Here is a 15,107-nt window from a genome sequence, read left to right on the forward strand (position 1 = left end):
TAACATCTGCTGTGGACTGAATGTGTCCCACCCAAATTCATATGTTGAAATCCCAACCCTCAATGTGATAGTATTAGGAGGTGGGGCCTTTGGGGGTGATTAGGTCATGAGGGTGGCACCTCATGAATGGGATTAGTGCCCTTAGAGGAGGCCAGAAAGCTAGGTGCTCCTTTTCCACCATGTGAGGATACAAGAAGCCACCCAGCTGCAACCCAGAAGTGGGCCCTCAGCAAGAACTCAATCATACTGGCACCATGAGTTCAGACTTCCAGGCTTCAGAACTATGAAAAATACAGTTCTGCTGCTGATAAACCAAACGGTGTAGGATATTTTGTCTTAACAGTTCAAGCTGACTAAAATAACATCTCTTGAGGTTCCTTACCTGAATCAATGATTATACTGAGAGTCATAAAACAGTGATTTACTAATTATTTAATTTTTTTCTATATTTATTAGATGGCATTCTTCTATAAATAACTAATGCAGTGAATACTGTGGTGCTCTACTCAGATCTCCTTTTCAGAGTCAATATATCATCTCCCAGCTTCTGGGAAAATCAGCTACTGACTTTAAAGCTATATCTCTCATTGGGAACTGTCCTCAGCTACAGGTAACTGTCTCACTCTGAGTTATGCCCTCACCTCCCCAACCCTGCCCGGGAGCAGGCAATATTCAATGAGTGTCTGATGTAGGAATACAAAGGTCCAGCCCCCAATTTGGGCCATCCCAGCTCCAGAGCTCCCTGTAAGATTGTCAGAGGACTCAGTTGCAATTGCATTGGGGGTAAATTCTCCCTGTGTCCAATCCTATCTTTCTTAACCTCTTACAGATGTTTCTCCCCAATAAGTCTTCTGGATGCAACTCTCCATCTCTGTTAACCCGGAACTCACTCTAAGACAATGACAAGGAGCCTTTTTTCCCCTCTTTCATCTTTTTTTAAAAATTTGTTCATTTTTGGAGTATTAATATGAACTTACGGCTTTTTATTTATTTAATGTATTACAATAAATTGCAGCCATTTTCTTCTTGGTGTTCAAATGACCAAATGTGGACAGTGAAGGTCCTTCATGATGCCTCCTATGTCCTTTAGACAATAGTCTTTAAGTGTGTCCTTCCTTTCTAGCACAAGAAGAAAATCTATGCTCATCATGTATTCTTCCAGCTCAGAACCAGAATCAGACATTTCTCTAGAAATCACTTGTTTCTTTTTAGGGGAAATAGTGGTTAGAGAGAAAGATCTGGGCACTAGGGGTAAACTGTTTTCTTTTCATTTCATTTTCTAAATGTCTTTTTTCTGGTATACAGAAATGTAATTTATTTTTATACAGACATTTCACTGAGGTCACACCAGAATTAGAACCAAGTTCTCCTAAATCTCAATTGCTATTAGTCAGAAATATTTCCAGCTGCAAATAACAGGAAGCTAATTCACAATGGCCTAGAAAAACAAGATGTTTAGTTCATTCATCTAGTAAGGAGTCTGATGACAGTCAGCCTAGGACTCATGTAGTGGTTCAATGATCCTGTCAGGGACCCAGATTGTTGCTGTTTAACCACTTTTTAGTTTGTACTCATGCTTCTCGCCTCATTCTTACAAGATGACTCGCCTACTACCAGATATTATCTATATTCTAGGCCAAAATAAGGAAGGATAAAGAGGTTAATGGTAAAAAACAATTCTCCTTTCCAGGCTTTGCCTTTTCTAATTTGAGAAAGATGCCCTCTCTATATATTTCTACTTAATCATTATTGGCCAGAACTATCTGTCACAAGTCCAACTCTTGATATAAGGTAGGTTAAAAAATTGAGGGGGGTTATTTTCTAACTTCCAATAACTGTTAAAAAAAAAAGGAAAGTTAGAAGGAGTCAAGAATGAATGTTGAAAGTACCTCTTATGACACAAATGAACTTATTTACAAAACACAAACAGACTGATGGTTACCACAGAGGAAAGCGTGGTGAGGGGAATAAATTAGTAGTCTGGGATTAGCAGATACAAACTACTATATATAAAATAGATGAACAACAAGGTCCTGCTGTAGAGCACAGGGAACTATATTCAATATCTTGTAATAACCTATAATGGAAAGGAATCTGAAAAGGAATACATACGTATGTATGACTGAATCACTATGCTGTACGCCACGAATTAACACAACATTGTAAATCAACTATACTTTCAATTAAAAAAAGGAAAGTACCTCTTGTGATAGTTGCACTAAAGCCAACATTCCTCCCACTATATAATTCTGTTAGGTAAAGCTTTGACAAAGTGTGACAAAGCCTGATCCATGTAAAAAAGGATTCCTTTGAATACAAAGACCTCAAGGTACTTACATTTAGTATGTACATCTAAAGACTTAAGATATGCTATAAAAAATGTGATCCTTGTTCACTGGAGAAGAATTTTTATTTCGTTTTCTCAAGATAATTGAGGCATAATATTAACATCATATAAGAAAAAAGAAATTCTAGAAAAAGCTGAATTACTTGTTTTGAACCAACTATCCCATGGAAAACAACTAGAAAACCTGGGGACAATATAAGAACAACTGTTTGAAGGCATTGAGACTTTGCACCACTAAGACCCAGAAGTGGAAGGAAGCCAAGAAGTAGAAGGCTGCCTTTCCTCTCAAAGTGATCACCATTCTGTATATTTCACAACTGAGCGCTGTGACTCAGAGATTTCAGCAGCCTTACATGGTCGTCAGAAGTTCAGGGCATGTCAAGGCAGACAGGTCTTTATAAACACCCCAAGATTTTAACTGGAGTAAGTGTGAAATGAGATAAATCATTCCTAGGAATGAAGCTCGGATTTAAATTAGCTCAATACCTGATTGGATTAAGGTGAGAAGTCACGGATACATTAGTATCAGGAGTGAAAAAGGGAATGTCATCACAGATCTTACAGACCCAGAAAGGTCATTAGAAAAGATTATGTTGTAAATCAACCAGACTTCAAATGAAAAATTTTTAAAAAATAAAGAGATGAAAGCAAAAAAAAAAAAAGATTATGAAAAACTTTCACTAAAAATACAAAATTGATACAATGAGCTAAATTCTAAGGAAAAACTGTAACAAGCTGACACGTGAGTAGAAAAATCTCAATTTTCCTGCATCTATTTATAAACATTTAATCCATAATTTAAAATTTTTCCATAAAGAAAACTCAAGGTTCACATGGCTCACTTGATGAATTTTATCAGGGAGCTAAGGAAGAACTAACACTAATATTACACAAACTCGTCCAAAGAAAAGGAACTCTTCCAAAGAGAAGAAGGAAAGGAACCTTTTCCATCTTGTTTTATGAGATCAGCATTAGTTTAATCCAAAAGCTGACAAGAACATTACAAGAAAGGAAAATTCAGTTTAATCTTTTTCATGACACTCTAAATGAAACATCAGTACATTAACTCCCTATTAAAAGATAATAGGACATTACTAAACCGGGTTCATTCTGGGAACGCGATATTCGTGAATCAATGATGCAATGTTACATTGATAGAATAATGGAGAAAAATCACATCTCAGTACATACAGAAAGGGCATTTAATAAATGTAACATCCATTCATTTTAAAGCCTCCTTGCAAACCAGGGATAGAAGGAATCTTTCTTAAACTGGTAACTGATACCTAGAGAAATTCTACAGCAAGGATGTCTTCTTCCAAATATGACAGGTTATCTTCTCTCATACCAATTCTCCGGCTGATAGAAACTATGACAACTAAATAAAATACCAAAAGAGCACAGCTTTTTAAAGGCATCAGAGACAAAGCAAGGAGACCAGCACAACAGAGGACTAGATGATTAAGTGAAGGGACACACACTGAGGTGAGCTGCTTCTTTCTTCCCTTGAGGCATCTGTCAGTTCCTAGGCTGTGCGGAGCCAAGGTGAAGAGCAGAAAATGGCAATTCAGAGTTTTGAGAAGTCTCAGGAGGGAGGGTATAGCTCAGTGGTAGTGCGCATGCTTAGCATGCATGAGGTCCTGGGTTCAATCCCTGGCACCTCCATTAAAAAAAAAAAAAAGCTTTGAGAAGTCTCATGAAGTAGGGCCAAAATTTTAAAAAATGGATTTACTGCTTCTCATTAAGGCAGCCAAGACTTGAGCTCCAAACTGTGGGCACAGTTCAGTTTCTAAACGACACCAGACAAGATGTCATGAAGTCAAGTGGAAAGCAGCAACTAAAAAGCTAAAAACTTGAGCAGAGCTTTGGGATGTCTCATAGTGACAGAGAGACAAAAACTAGAGATCAGAGTCTGCCAGGCTTTCAGGTTAAAATCTTGAATGGCTTTGTCCTAGGAGAGGCAAACCAGTTATAGAGCAGCCTTCAGAAGATGAAATAGATTCTCAAATCACCTTATTCCTTGATGGATCAAGGCTATCTGCTTCTACTATATCTGGCTCCCAGAAGAAAAGTCAATTGTTTCTGGAGGAAACATCATGCAGAGGAATTTTTTCAAACTCTTCATATCCAATTTCTGGCATTCATTAAAAAAAAAATCACAGGCACACCATGAGTCAAATAAAGGAAAGCAAGATAAAACATGATACAAAGAAACCCAACAGTAATCCAAATATTTGAGTTATCAGACACAAATTTTAAAAAAAACTGTGATTACTATGTTCAAGAAATTGGGGGTGGTAGGGTATAGCTCAGTGGTAGAGCACCTGCTTAGCATGCAGGAGGTCCTAGGTTCAACCTCCAGTACCTCCATTAAATAACTAAATAAACCTAATTACCTCCCCCCAAAAAACCCCCAAAACCCCCCATAAAACACACAAAAAAACCAAAAAAAACCTCCACAAACAAAATAAATACATAAAATATTAAAAAAAAAAGATGTTGGATATAGCATAATAGAAGTTTAGTGAACTAGCTGAGAGTTAGTAGAGACTATTCAGGCTGGAGCATTATGAAAAAAAAGGAATGAAAAAATAATGGAAAGAGTGCAAAAGACATGGAACATGGGGTAAAGGTCCGATCTATGTTTAACTGAAAGGCAGATGGAAGAGATACCAAAATTGACAAATGATATCAAGCCACTGATTCAAAAGCTCCACTAACCTCAAGCAGAATGAATACAAAGGAAATCATAACTAGGCACGCTGTAGTCACACTGCTGAAAACAAAAGAGAAAAAAGGAAAATCTAATTGCAGCCGGAGGGGAAAAGGCACAATACACTCAAATGAGATACAAAAAGAATGGCAACTGAGGGGGGAGGGTATAGGTCAGTGGTAGAGTGCATGCTTACCATGCACAAGGTCCTGGGTTCAATCCTTAGTACCTCTATTAAAATATATATATATATATATATATATATATATATATATATATGTATATCTATAAATAAATAAACCAAAATTACCTCCCCCCACAAAAAAAAAGAGTGGCAGCTGAGTATAAATATAATGAAATGATATCTTTAAAGTGCTGAAATAAAATAACTGCTAGCCTAGAATTCTACTCTCAGGGAAAATATCCTGTTAAATGAAGATGAAATAAAGTTGATTTCAGAAAACCCAAAACTGAGACAATTAATTGCTAGCAAACCCACACTAAAATGAATAATACTAAAAGAGATTTCTTAATGTTAAGAAATAATGATCCTTAAAAAATAAAAAGTGCCAAAATTATGAAGAGTACTGGAAATGGTAAATTTGTGGCTAAATCTATATGAACATTGACTGTATTAAGCAATTATAATAATTCATTGAGAGGTTTAAAATATATGTAGAATTAAAATTCAGGTCAGCAATAGTACAAAAGATAAGAGGGGATTGAGCTAAAATAGTTTGTATCATTGAACTGTGGCGAAAGCAGTAAAAGTATTAATCTATAGAAGATTAATAAATTGTGGGTGTAGGTCACATAATCTCTAGGGTAACCACCAAAAGAATAATTAAAGACTACAAAACTAACAAGGTGACAGAAGAGAAATGAAAGAGGGAATTGGAAACCATACTTTTCCTCTAGCAGGAAGAGGAGGCAGGTTATCTTTCAGCAGATGTGAGTTTTTGCAACACCTGTTAGACTCCTTTCTACGCTAACCACCCAACCACCCTGGAGCCATGGGACAGCTGGGCTGTCTTCGGCAATGGCTTTCTGCAGTTTTCCGAACTCTGGGTAGCAGAAAAACCTTCCTGACTTTCTAGATCATGGTGATCCTAAAAGTTAGTGGTGGCTCCTGACCTGTGCTCCTCCATTCCCTTACTTCTGGGAATTATGACAACCAGAGAGCCTTGGAAGCCATGTTGAAGCGGGCAGAGATGCCAGCCCGGGTCCTATATGGAGGAACGCCACCTGTCAAAATGGAAAACCCATGGTTGATTCTTATTTGAGCAACAAAGGAATTGCACCTGAGCCATTAGATTTGGGGTGTAATTATTCCAGCAGTTTAGCTTACCCAGAATAATACAAGAGTTGTAGCATGTATCTAGTTATGGGCAGTCCCTAGAGTTTGCGGACAGGCAACTAGGCTTACAAATGGTGTCTAGGCATCAGAGAGACCTGCTTGGGTCCGTTTTCCCCAGGGTGGTGCTTGCACGGGCATGCAGACCAGCAAAGAGAGCTCTTTTGACCTTTCTCCTGGGCTCAGTATAGCTGGGTCCTCTTGGGCAGCTGAGACCTGTGTTCAACACAGCATGGAGGACAAGGAGGCCAGGAATGGAGATCACTCTGGTTTTTCTTGTAAACTCTTAAATAATCCATCATTGAAGGATGCCCATTCTCTTACTATTCTCCTTCCCCAAAGGCTCCTATACAAAAGAGGGAGGGAAGGAAGGAGGAAGGACATTGGCTGGGAAGTCAGGTGGAATGGGTCCTAGGCCCAGCCTGCTAACAACTTCCTGAAGCATCCTTTCCCTCTATGGGCCTCGGAGTCTTCAACCCCAGAAGGGAATTAGTGAGGAGTCTTAGTACTGAGATTCAGAAGCAACCCAATCCTATTTCTCATCCCTTACTCACCATCTGTGTCTCCGTGTGTGTGTGTGTTCCGAGCAGAAGTGATAGTTGCTAAACCAGAGGGTCCCGAAATCCTTATCTTGACTCAGAGTGCACTATGAGGGCCAGCAAAGTAGCGCCACCTGGGAGCTTGTTAGAAATGCAGAATCTCAGGGCCCACCACAAAACTACCAAATCAGAATCTGCAATTTAGCAAGATCCCTAGGGGATACCGTTGTGCATTCAAGTCTGAGAAGTACTGCTCCAGAGGACCCGGGGTAAGACAAATGTCAGCTTGAAAAAAGAATGGGAATTGGAGTCGGCAGACCTAGGTTCTCGTTTGAGTTCTGCCACTTACTGGCTCTACAAAATTGACCAAGACATGTAACCATCCTGATCCATTTTCTTAAATGAGGTTGCTTTCATAACTATGGAATGGTGTAAGGGTCAATGGTATGTATTCTGGAGACAAACAGCCTAATCTTAACTCTTTATTTCATTTAGTAACTGTGAAGCTTTGAGTAAGTCACTTGACATGTGTGGGCTTCAGTCTCCTTAACTGGAAGGTACAGCCTAATAATAATGAGGGATTCTAATGATAATTTTAAATTTAAAATGAATATAAATAAACAGTACCTGGCATAGTCTACATCCGCAGTACATGCTTTACACACTGCTTTATAGTAGCAACTTTCCATGGCAGAAAGAGGCCTTGAAAGTAGAGTCGGCCCCAGCTAGCTGAAGTCTTCCTCCTTTGGGGTTTCCCATGGTGCACACACTTCTCAATTGACGAACACAGTCATTCAAAGATTGAAACTCATCCAAAGACTGAGCCGCCACACAGCCATGGGATTGGCTTCAGGCCACCATCTTGGAACCATAACCAGTCCCCTGGGGTGGATTCCCACACTGTCTAGTCCAGCTCCACTCACTCTGCAGACTCTCCTGCCTGTGGGAAATCTGCACAGAGAGCAACGCAGTCGGGCCAGGAGACCAACACTTGCAGCTGGCCCGCCCTTTCCTACAGGAACTCAGCCAGTTCCAAGAGCAGAACGTCTCAAGTCATCGCTGATGGGCCTGTCACACAGTCACTGCAGGGAAGACCTCCAGGAAGAGGCAGGTACCAGGGCCCCTCAGCAGATCAGCGCATCATAGCAAGAAAGCAAGCCCGCTCGGCCGCCGCCACAGCAAGGACTCAGGACCTCCGCTCCTCCTCGGAGGGGGAAAAGGCAGAGCAGAGCCCTCCGGGGGCTGCTACTCAGATCTGCAACCTCCCGACAAACACCGAGCGAGTGTGCCGCCCAGGGCAGAGCCATACAGGGTTCACAAGGTCCACCCACTGGGATGGCTGAAACAAACCAACCTGACAATCTACAGCAACAGTGTGTTTAGGGTCCCCAAGACCACCCTCAGCCTTGATGATTCCCCGGAAGGACTCAGGACTCAGAAAACCTGTCATCACTCTTCCGAGTCCGGTGAGTCCTGCTGAGCTGTCAGACACAGTTACGACTATCACAGAGAAAGCAAAGGGAAAAGGCGCACGGGGCAAGTCTAGTGGAAACCAGTTGTGAGACCCAGCTGTCCTCTCCCAAAGGAGTCACACGGACAGTGCTTAATTGTCCCAGAAACGATGGGACAAACACCTGCAAAGCGCTGCCAGCCAGGGAAGCTCCCCCACGCCCAGGGGCCCGCAGGTTGCACCGGAGGTCCGGCACGCGGGCGCGCAGCACCCGTGCGCCTCGCTGCAGCTGCTCAGTCCACAGCCCCCAGATGTCAAACCACTACAGCACGGCCCAGGGCCTCACACACACAGGACAGATGCTCACCAGAAGCCACGCTGTTGGCACCACCACATGGTCACGTGGCACAGCGGAGCCTGGAATACAGAGCTACTCCATCAGGCAGAACAGGCCAGGGGCGTAGAGGTGGTCTCCCAGGAGCTGGACGAGGACCAGTCCTCCTGAGACAGGCTTTTCTTTGCAATCAAGGGCCTGAGTGACACGGGCCTGCTGGGGTTGCCCTTTACAATCAATTTTAACTTACTTGGAGGCCTAATTGCCATTTTAAAAAAAACGTTTTCAGTTGCACATGAGTGGTGGTCCTGGGCAAGGCTGGTGGCGCAGGCGAAGCCCACAGCGCAGGAAGGAGCAGCAGTGGCCCCAGCGTGTCCCCTAGTGTGTGCGGAGAGGACAGCGGAATCTGCCTCCACTTACCAGGTGCCTGCTGAGGGCCAAGCCCTGGGCCGGGAGCTCTGAAGATGTTCCCAGGAACAGACACGATGGGTGTTTGGGCAGCAGGTCCTCAGCTACGACACAGAAGGACTGCGGCCCAATGGGCCAGTCAGTGGCAGAACCAAGCCTTCTCTTCTGTGGATTCGTAGATTCCAACAGCCAGACAGAGTGTGGGCTGGAAAGACACCACGGCACGTTTCTTGGTTCCTAGGGGCCCAAGTCCCACCAGGAAATGCGGGCACTGCCGGAGCAACCACCGCACGGCCTCTGCCACCCTGTCTCTTCCAGGCCAGCACTCGTTCCCGCACAGTCAGCAGATGGGGACAGTCTGAGCAGGGCCAGAGACCAGGTCTTTCTACAGCTGGGGCTTTCTCTACTGTCCTCAGGACATGGCCACACTAACTCTACTCATCTTTTCCTGCCTCCTGACAGTGGTGTCAGAAGAGGTTAGCAGGTCACCTCTTCTCCGGAAATAAAGAGGTTAGGAGCTGTGAACCTGGCCATCGTGTACCAATGCACCAAGAATTCACAGTAGGGGGCAAGTCCCACTCGCATGCCTGGCAGAAAACAGACTCTTCTCCGGGGATTTCTGCACAAGGCTTGGACAGTCACTTCCCAGGGCACTTCCACGTTGCAGATTTGGGCCATGATTTATCCAACCAACCTGGGGAATATTAGTTAAGGCGCAGAGGGGCAAGGGAAAGAGAGGGACAGGGCAATATGTTCAAATGGAAAAGGAAATAACTGTACGTTGGCTCCCATGACTGCTTTTGTCACGTGCTTCTGTGCAGTGCCTGGCACGTGTTGGCTGTCGCACAGGAGGAACTGGGTGTACTGGGCTCAGGCCCCGCTTGCCCGGACCAAGGAGTCCTGCTCAGTCACCAGGCAGGTCCAAGCCCACAGCACACACTTGGCCTCTTTCCTCCAGGCCCTGACAGGAAACAGAAAGCTTGCCTCAAGGGCACTACAGGCCTTTTTCGGCAGGCCACGTTGCAGGCTAGCCTTGCCAGTGAAACAGCTCTCCCCACTTCATGCTCTGTTTTCAAAAACGCAGATTTTCCAGAGACCCCCAGGGTCCCAGAAACTGCAGCGCCTCGGCTTCTGTCAGGAGAACCAGGCATCACGGTTCCCTCCTCATTCGTGCATGCTGCCGGCCCTCCAGTCCAGCTGCCAGGTGCTTCTCCAGGCCCCTTCCCAGGCTGAGCCTGACCCCTGCTCTCTGACCCCTGACCTGAGACCAGAGCGCCGGCGGGTCGGCCCCGCCCCCAAGATGGCCGCGCCCATGTGCCGCGGTGGGCGGCCACAGGCGCCGCTGCCGGTTTTCTTAATCTGAAGATTTAAGGAAGCAGGCGAGCGTGGCTTTGGGGACTAGAGGGGCGTGAATTCCCCCGGGAGCGGAGCGACGAGGAGGCCCAGCCGAGCCGGGGAACGGATTGGGAGAGCCGGCCTTGGCCTCGGGGGCGGGGCCCCGGGTCGTTACGTCTCGCCGCCCGAGACGCCTTCCCAGCCTTCCGTAAGACTCGTCGCGGAAAATTGTCGTAGGCTCTTGTCGCTCCATCGAGTCTCAGAAGGAGCTACGTCAGAATCTCTGTCCCCGAAAGGCGCCATATCACCTACGGGCAGTGTTGCCTCGCACCGCCCCCTCCTTCGCCCGGCCGCCACCAGCTCCTGCGCGTGCGCCACGCTCGGACCTGGGGTTCCCAAGGCAACGAGGAGCGGAAGTGCCCTGCTGACCCCGAGGGCGGCGCGAGTTGACGCTCCCTGAGACGTCGGGTCCTGGTAGTGAAGTCAGGGGAAGCGGAGTTGGGACCGATAGGAAGGTTGGAGGGGCCTTGGATAAAGAGCTCGCGTCTCTAGGGGTTTGAGTGGCACGGCCTTTGGGATGAGTGTCGGGGGGCCAGGCTGCGGGGTCAATGAGTGATTGGTTCATTGACTGATTCATTCTGAGAATGTTTACTGAGTTTACTGAGTAAAATGCCAAGCACCGTTGTGCTTTTTCACATTAATCTTCGCAATAGCACTATGAGTAGGTGCTACGATTCTTTTCATTTTACAGAGAGAAAGCAAGAACAGAAAGGCTCGGAAACCTGACCAGAGTCACACTGTAAACCAGAGGGATCCTTTTTCCTTTTCCTGGAATAGCATTTATGCCTTTCCACCTAATAAAACCTAAATTTATTAACTTTGTTGCTTACTGTCTCTCCCCTGCGGGAATATAGCTCCGCAAGATGGGGGAATTATGATGTTTTGTTCACATAGAACAAAGCAGGCATATAGTAGGCACTCACCTCTTTTATTAAATAAATAAAAGCGGCAGAGCAGGCAGTCAGTTTTTTTCCAGAGCCCAGACTCTTAGGAAGTAAGGCAGTGCTTAGCTCCTTATCTGGCAGTAATTGAGTTACTAAATGTCAATTCTTAGGACGAGAGTGAAGCACTGTGCCTTCTAGTGTCGAGGAAAACATTTGGGTTTTCTTCAACTCTGCTCCATCATATGGAGATGCAACTCTGCTTGCATCTCCTGTGTGGTCATTGCCTTTCCAGGGTTAGGGTTCAAAACGGAGACCACTGCTCACCAGCCACCAGACCAGCTTATCTGCCATGGGCTTCCTTAGTTAGTCTACAGAAGACCCGGTCTGAGGCCTCAGAAGGAGGTGAGTTCCTCTGGTCAGAGGCAGGGACATGGTGCTGAAGTGATGGCCCCAGCAAAGGTACTATGTCTTTGGATCCTTTAGTCCTGCCTCCTTAGAAATAAGACAGCAACTCTGAGGGGAATTGGTAGTGAAGCACCAGCTTCTGGCGCTCTGGAATGAGAGTCCAAACCCCAGGGAAGATGCAGGAGGGTCACATGATCTGGTTGGAGGGAAGGGGCTCACAGGATAGCAGGTCCTAGAAGAACAGGACCTACAGTGCCCTCTGTCCCTTTCTCCCGCTGAGAGAGAGCCAGGCTGACACAGTGACTCAACTTCCAGCCACCATTAAGAGCTGTGTGATGGTGGTCAGTTGAACCCCTATTGGAGGAAAGAGTTGAAAGTTTCAGACCGATGGAGGGAGGCTGCCCTGCTGTAGTGCCTACAAGGGCATGATGAGGCTGGGAAGATTGACTACATGCCTGACAGGACTTTCTGCACTCCTGACACGTTTGTGCACACATCCTGTGCTTCTCTCTTTTGCCATGGGCTATTTTTGGCTTGAGTCAGTCCCATAGTATGAACATCCCACTTGCCTGTAGCAGAAATTTTGAATCTCCTCTCCCCTGATTAAATGGCCAAAGAGGTGTTTTTGGTGTGCGTGTGTCTGTGAATTTCAGAGTAGTCTCTAGGTAAGGTATCACCTAGGTCTGCTGCCTCATTGTGATGCTACTGTAACTGGGTCTGAGGACATGACTCGTTAAGCTCCGTAGTGCTGAACCCTGGTGTCCTGATACTAAGGCCAGGATTCCTACGGTAGCAGCGGTTACTCTGCACAAAAGCTCCTTGCTGAAACTTGATTTTGAAAACTGCCAAACAAGGAAGAATGTGGCAATCAAATGAACAGGATGGGGAATAAGGAAGTATCGGCAGGGAGGGTGGTGAGAGGCCAGAGAAGGGCAGAGGAGCAGGGATCCAAGGTCAGTGGTTTCCAGCTCCATGTAGAACTTATCAGTGCTGGACTCTTAACCTCCCTTCACCACCCCCTCCCTTCCACCCCGTGCTCACCCCTGGTTTGTCTCCTTCCTTCAAACCACAGCAAGACGTCCCCCTCCAGACTTTGCTCAGGGTCTATCACCTCTAGGACTCAGTATGATAACAGATGATTTGTAATAATGTCTCCCTTTTATTTTACTAGTCATTAATATTTACTGTCAAAAATGAGAAAATGCAAGTAAACAAAAGAGGAAAGGTGAAGTCACCACTCAAAGGTAAGCAGTGTCAACATTTTAATAAATGCCCTCCCTCAAAACATGCATACGGCTTAACCAGCGAGATCGCACTTGCTTTCTTGTAACCTGCTTTTAAATATGTCAAGAAATGAGAACAAGAGTCCATTGCATTTTACACATGTGGTATTTCCCATTTTGTATGTCTTACTTTTTTAATTTTTAATTTTTTTATTTTTTAGGAGGAGTACTTAGGTTATTTATTTATTTATTATGGAGGCGCTGGGGATTGAACCCAGGACCTTCTACATGCTAGGCACGCACTCTACCACTGAGCTATACCCTCCCCTCTTGTATGTCTTATTTTGTAACTAATTCCCTTTTGCTGGAGGTTTCATTGCTTCCAAAGTGTTGAAAGGTAGAAACACCTACGATGAACGTCCTCGCAGCCTGTGCTCATTGATGATTCCTTTTCTGTGGTCAATTTCCAGGCATAGAATCCTTGAGAGAAACGAGGTGTCAGGTTGTTAATGGCTTCCGAGTAGAAGTCCTTAGACAGAAGTCATACATCTGTCCAGGAAGAGAAAATAAATGCATGTGCAAAATCCACAGGGGCTTCGCCGTGTCCCAAGGGAACAGGCTGGTGTTACCAGGCCGTTTCCAGATCATTCCCCTGGGGCGCGGGTGATTGTTAGGCTGCTGGTGGTGGTCTCCTGGCTGGATGCACTGATCTCGACCCGCCTACTTCTGCCTTCGCAGATCTCCATCCTTTGTCCAGGCAGAACCAAATGGCCCTGTCCCAGGTGAGTTCCTACTTTACCCCCTACTTTTTTTCCAGTGCATTTGAGGCAGCAATTAGGAAATTGTATTGCAACCTTGAAAAATCTGTCAGTCCCCTCGCCTCTGGCTGTTTTCTGTTCAACCTGCAATCTACCTCAGGTTTCTCCAATCCTTCCCCTTCCCACACACACACACACACACACACACACACACACACACACACACACACACAAAACCAAAAAAAGTTTAGGAAAAAAAAAGACTTTCCTTATCTACTTGTTACTCTGGGAACTGCCCCTCATCTTTTTTTCTTTTCCCTCCCAGAGAAGATTGTTTAAATACATAGACTCATCTTGCTTTTTCTATTTCTTCACTTCCAGTTCACTTTTTGCTTTATCATCACGTTTAAAATAATGAAAGTAAGTCCACATTTTGTGTTCTCACCTGCATAAAAAATAGTATCCAAAACACCCTACTTCTGCTCCCCCCAGGACCACATTCTTCCCCAGAGACGCCCACTGTGAACAGTTTGGTGATAACGAGCTATAGATGCATTTAGTCAGTTTAACTGAAAATAGATACATAAGTAGCGGTGTGTGTGGTTTTGCACAAATGCCGTCATAGTCCCATACCTGTCCTGCTTTCCCCACCTGGTTATATTCCGGGTGTTGTTCCCCATCAGTACATAAAGTTTCTTTCAGCTCCTATTTCATAGTGTGAATGTATCACTTAACTATTTCTCTACTCATGGATACTTAGGTTTTTAATTTTCTTCTGTTGTAAACACTGCCTCATGAACAATTTTCTGTGTATCTATTTGCCCATTAGTGCAGGCATTTATGGAGAATACACCTGGAAGTTGGGTTTTTGAGTAAAAGGTATTATTCACATTTTAAATTCCTGGACTAATTGCTACTGTCACAAAATTTTAAAGACCAGGTAATTTCTATGTTCAGCTTTTCCAGGCTGTTGAACAATGAAAAGGAATCTAGTTCATGTTATGACGTCACTTAAATTCAAGGACGAGACTGCAAAAAAGTAAAAAGTGAAAAACCGCTTTCACTTAAAAACGTGGATTCTAAAAACATTCTGAATAAATTGAATTGAGCATTTTTAAAAGGAGTCTACGCATACAGGAAAAAGTTCAAACAAAAGCTTTGCTCAGCAAAAGGTCAAAAATAATTTTCCCTCTCAGCCTGTCCCTGTGTCTCCTTCATTTTTTCATACATCCTTCCAGAGTGCACGTAGGCATATCTGTCTTGATAGAAGAATCCCTTTGTTTTCTTTTCTTCTTTT

General features: G+C 44.6%; 1 protein-coding gene and 1 long non-coding RNA gene across 8 annotated transcripts in view; one reads left to right on the forward strand and one right to left on the reverse strand.

Annotated features, from left to right (window-relative positions):
• The window catches only part of LOC123612173 (uncharacterized), a 209,223-nt gene extending 199,040 nt beyond the window's left edge, over positions 1 to 10,183 (reverse strand). The window contains exon 1 of the long non-coding RNA XR_006719386.2: positions 9,158 to 10,183. This is a non-coding gene — a long non-coding RNA (uncharacterized LOC123612173). The remainder of the gene's footprint in view (positions 1 to 9,157) is intronic.
• Positions 10,184 to 10,754: 571 nt separating this feature from the next.
• Positions 10,755 to 15,107, forward strand: part of ZNF674 (zinc finger protein 674) — a 42,374-nt gene continuing 38,021 nt past the window's right edge. For 2 of the 7 annotated variants that reach the window (XM_074359588.1, XM_074359590.1), the window contains exons 1-2: positions 10,806 to 13,073; positions 13,791 to 13,834. Coding sequence is in view for 4 of the 7 variants with exons in the window: in XM_074359587.1 (XP_074215688.1) it covers positions 13,031 to 13,073; positions 13,791 to 13,834 (87 nt within the window). In the remaining 3 variants the exon portion in view is untranslated. Of the gene's footprint in view, positions 13,074 to 13,790; positions 13,835 to 15,107 lie in introns of all 7 variants that reach the window. The other 5 variants (XM_074359584.1, XM_074359586.1, XM_074359585.1 and 2 more) reach the window with 5 other exon arrangements.

The sequence above is a fragment of the Camelus bactrianus genome, chromosome X (genome assembly GCF_048773025.1).
Source record: "Camelus bactrianus isolate YW-2024 breed Bactrian camel chromosome X, ASM4877302v1, whole genome shotgun sequence".
In the NCBI taxonomy this organism is placed as follows: Eukaryota; Metazoa; Chordata; class Mammalia; order Artiodactyla; family Camelidae; genus Camelus; species Camelus bactrianus.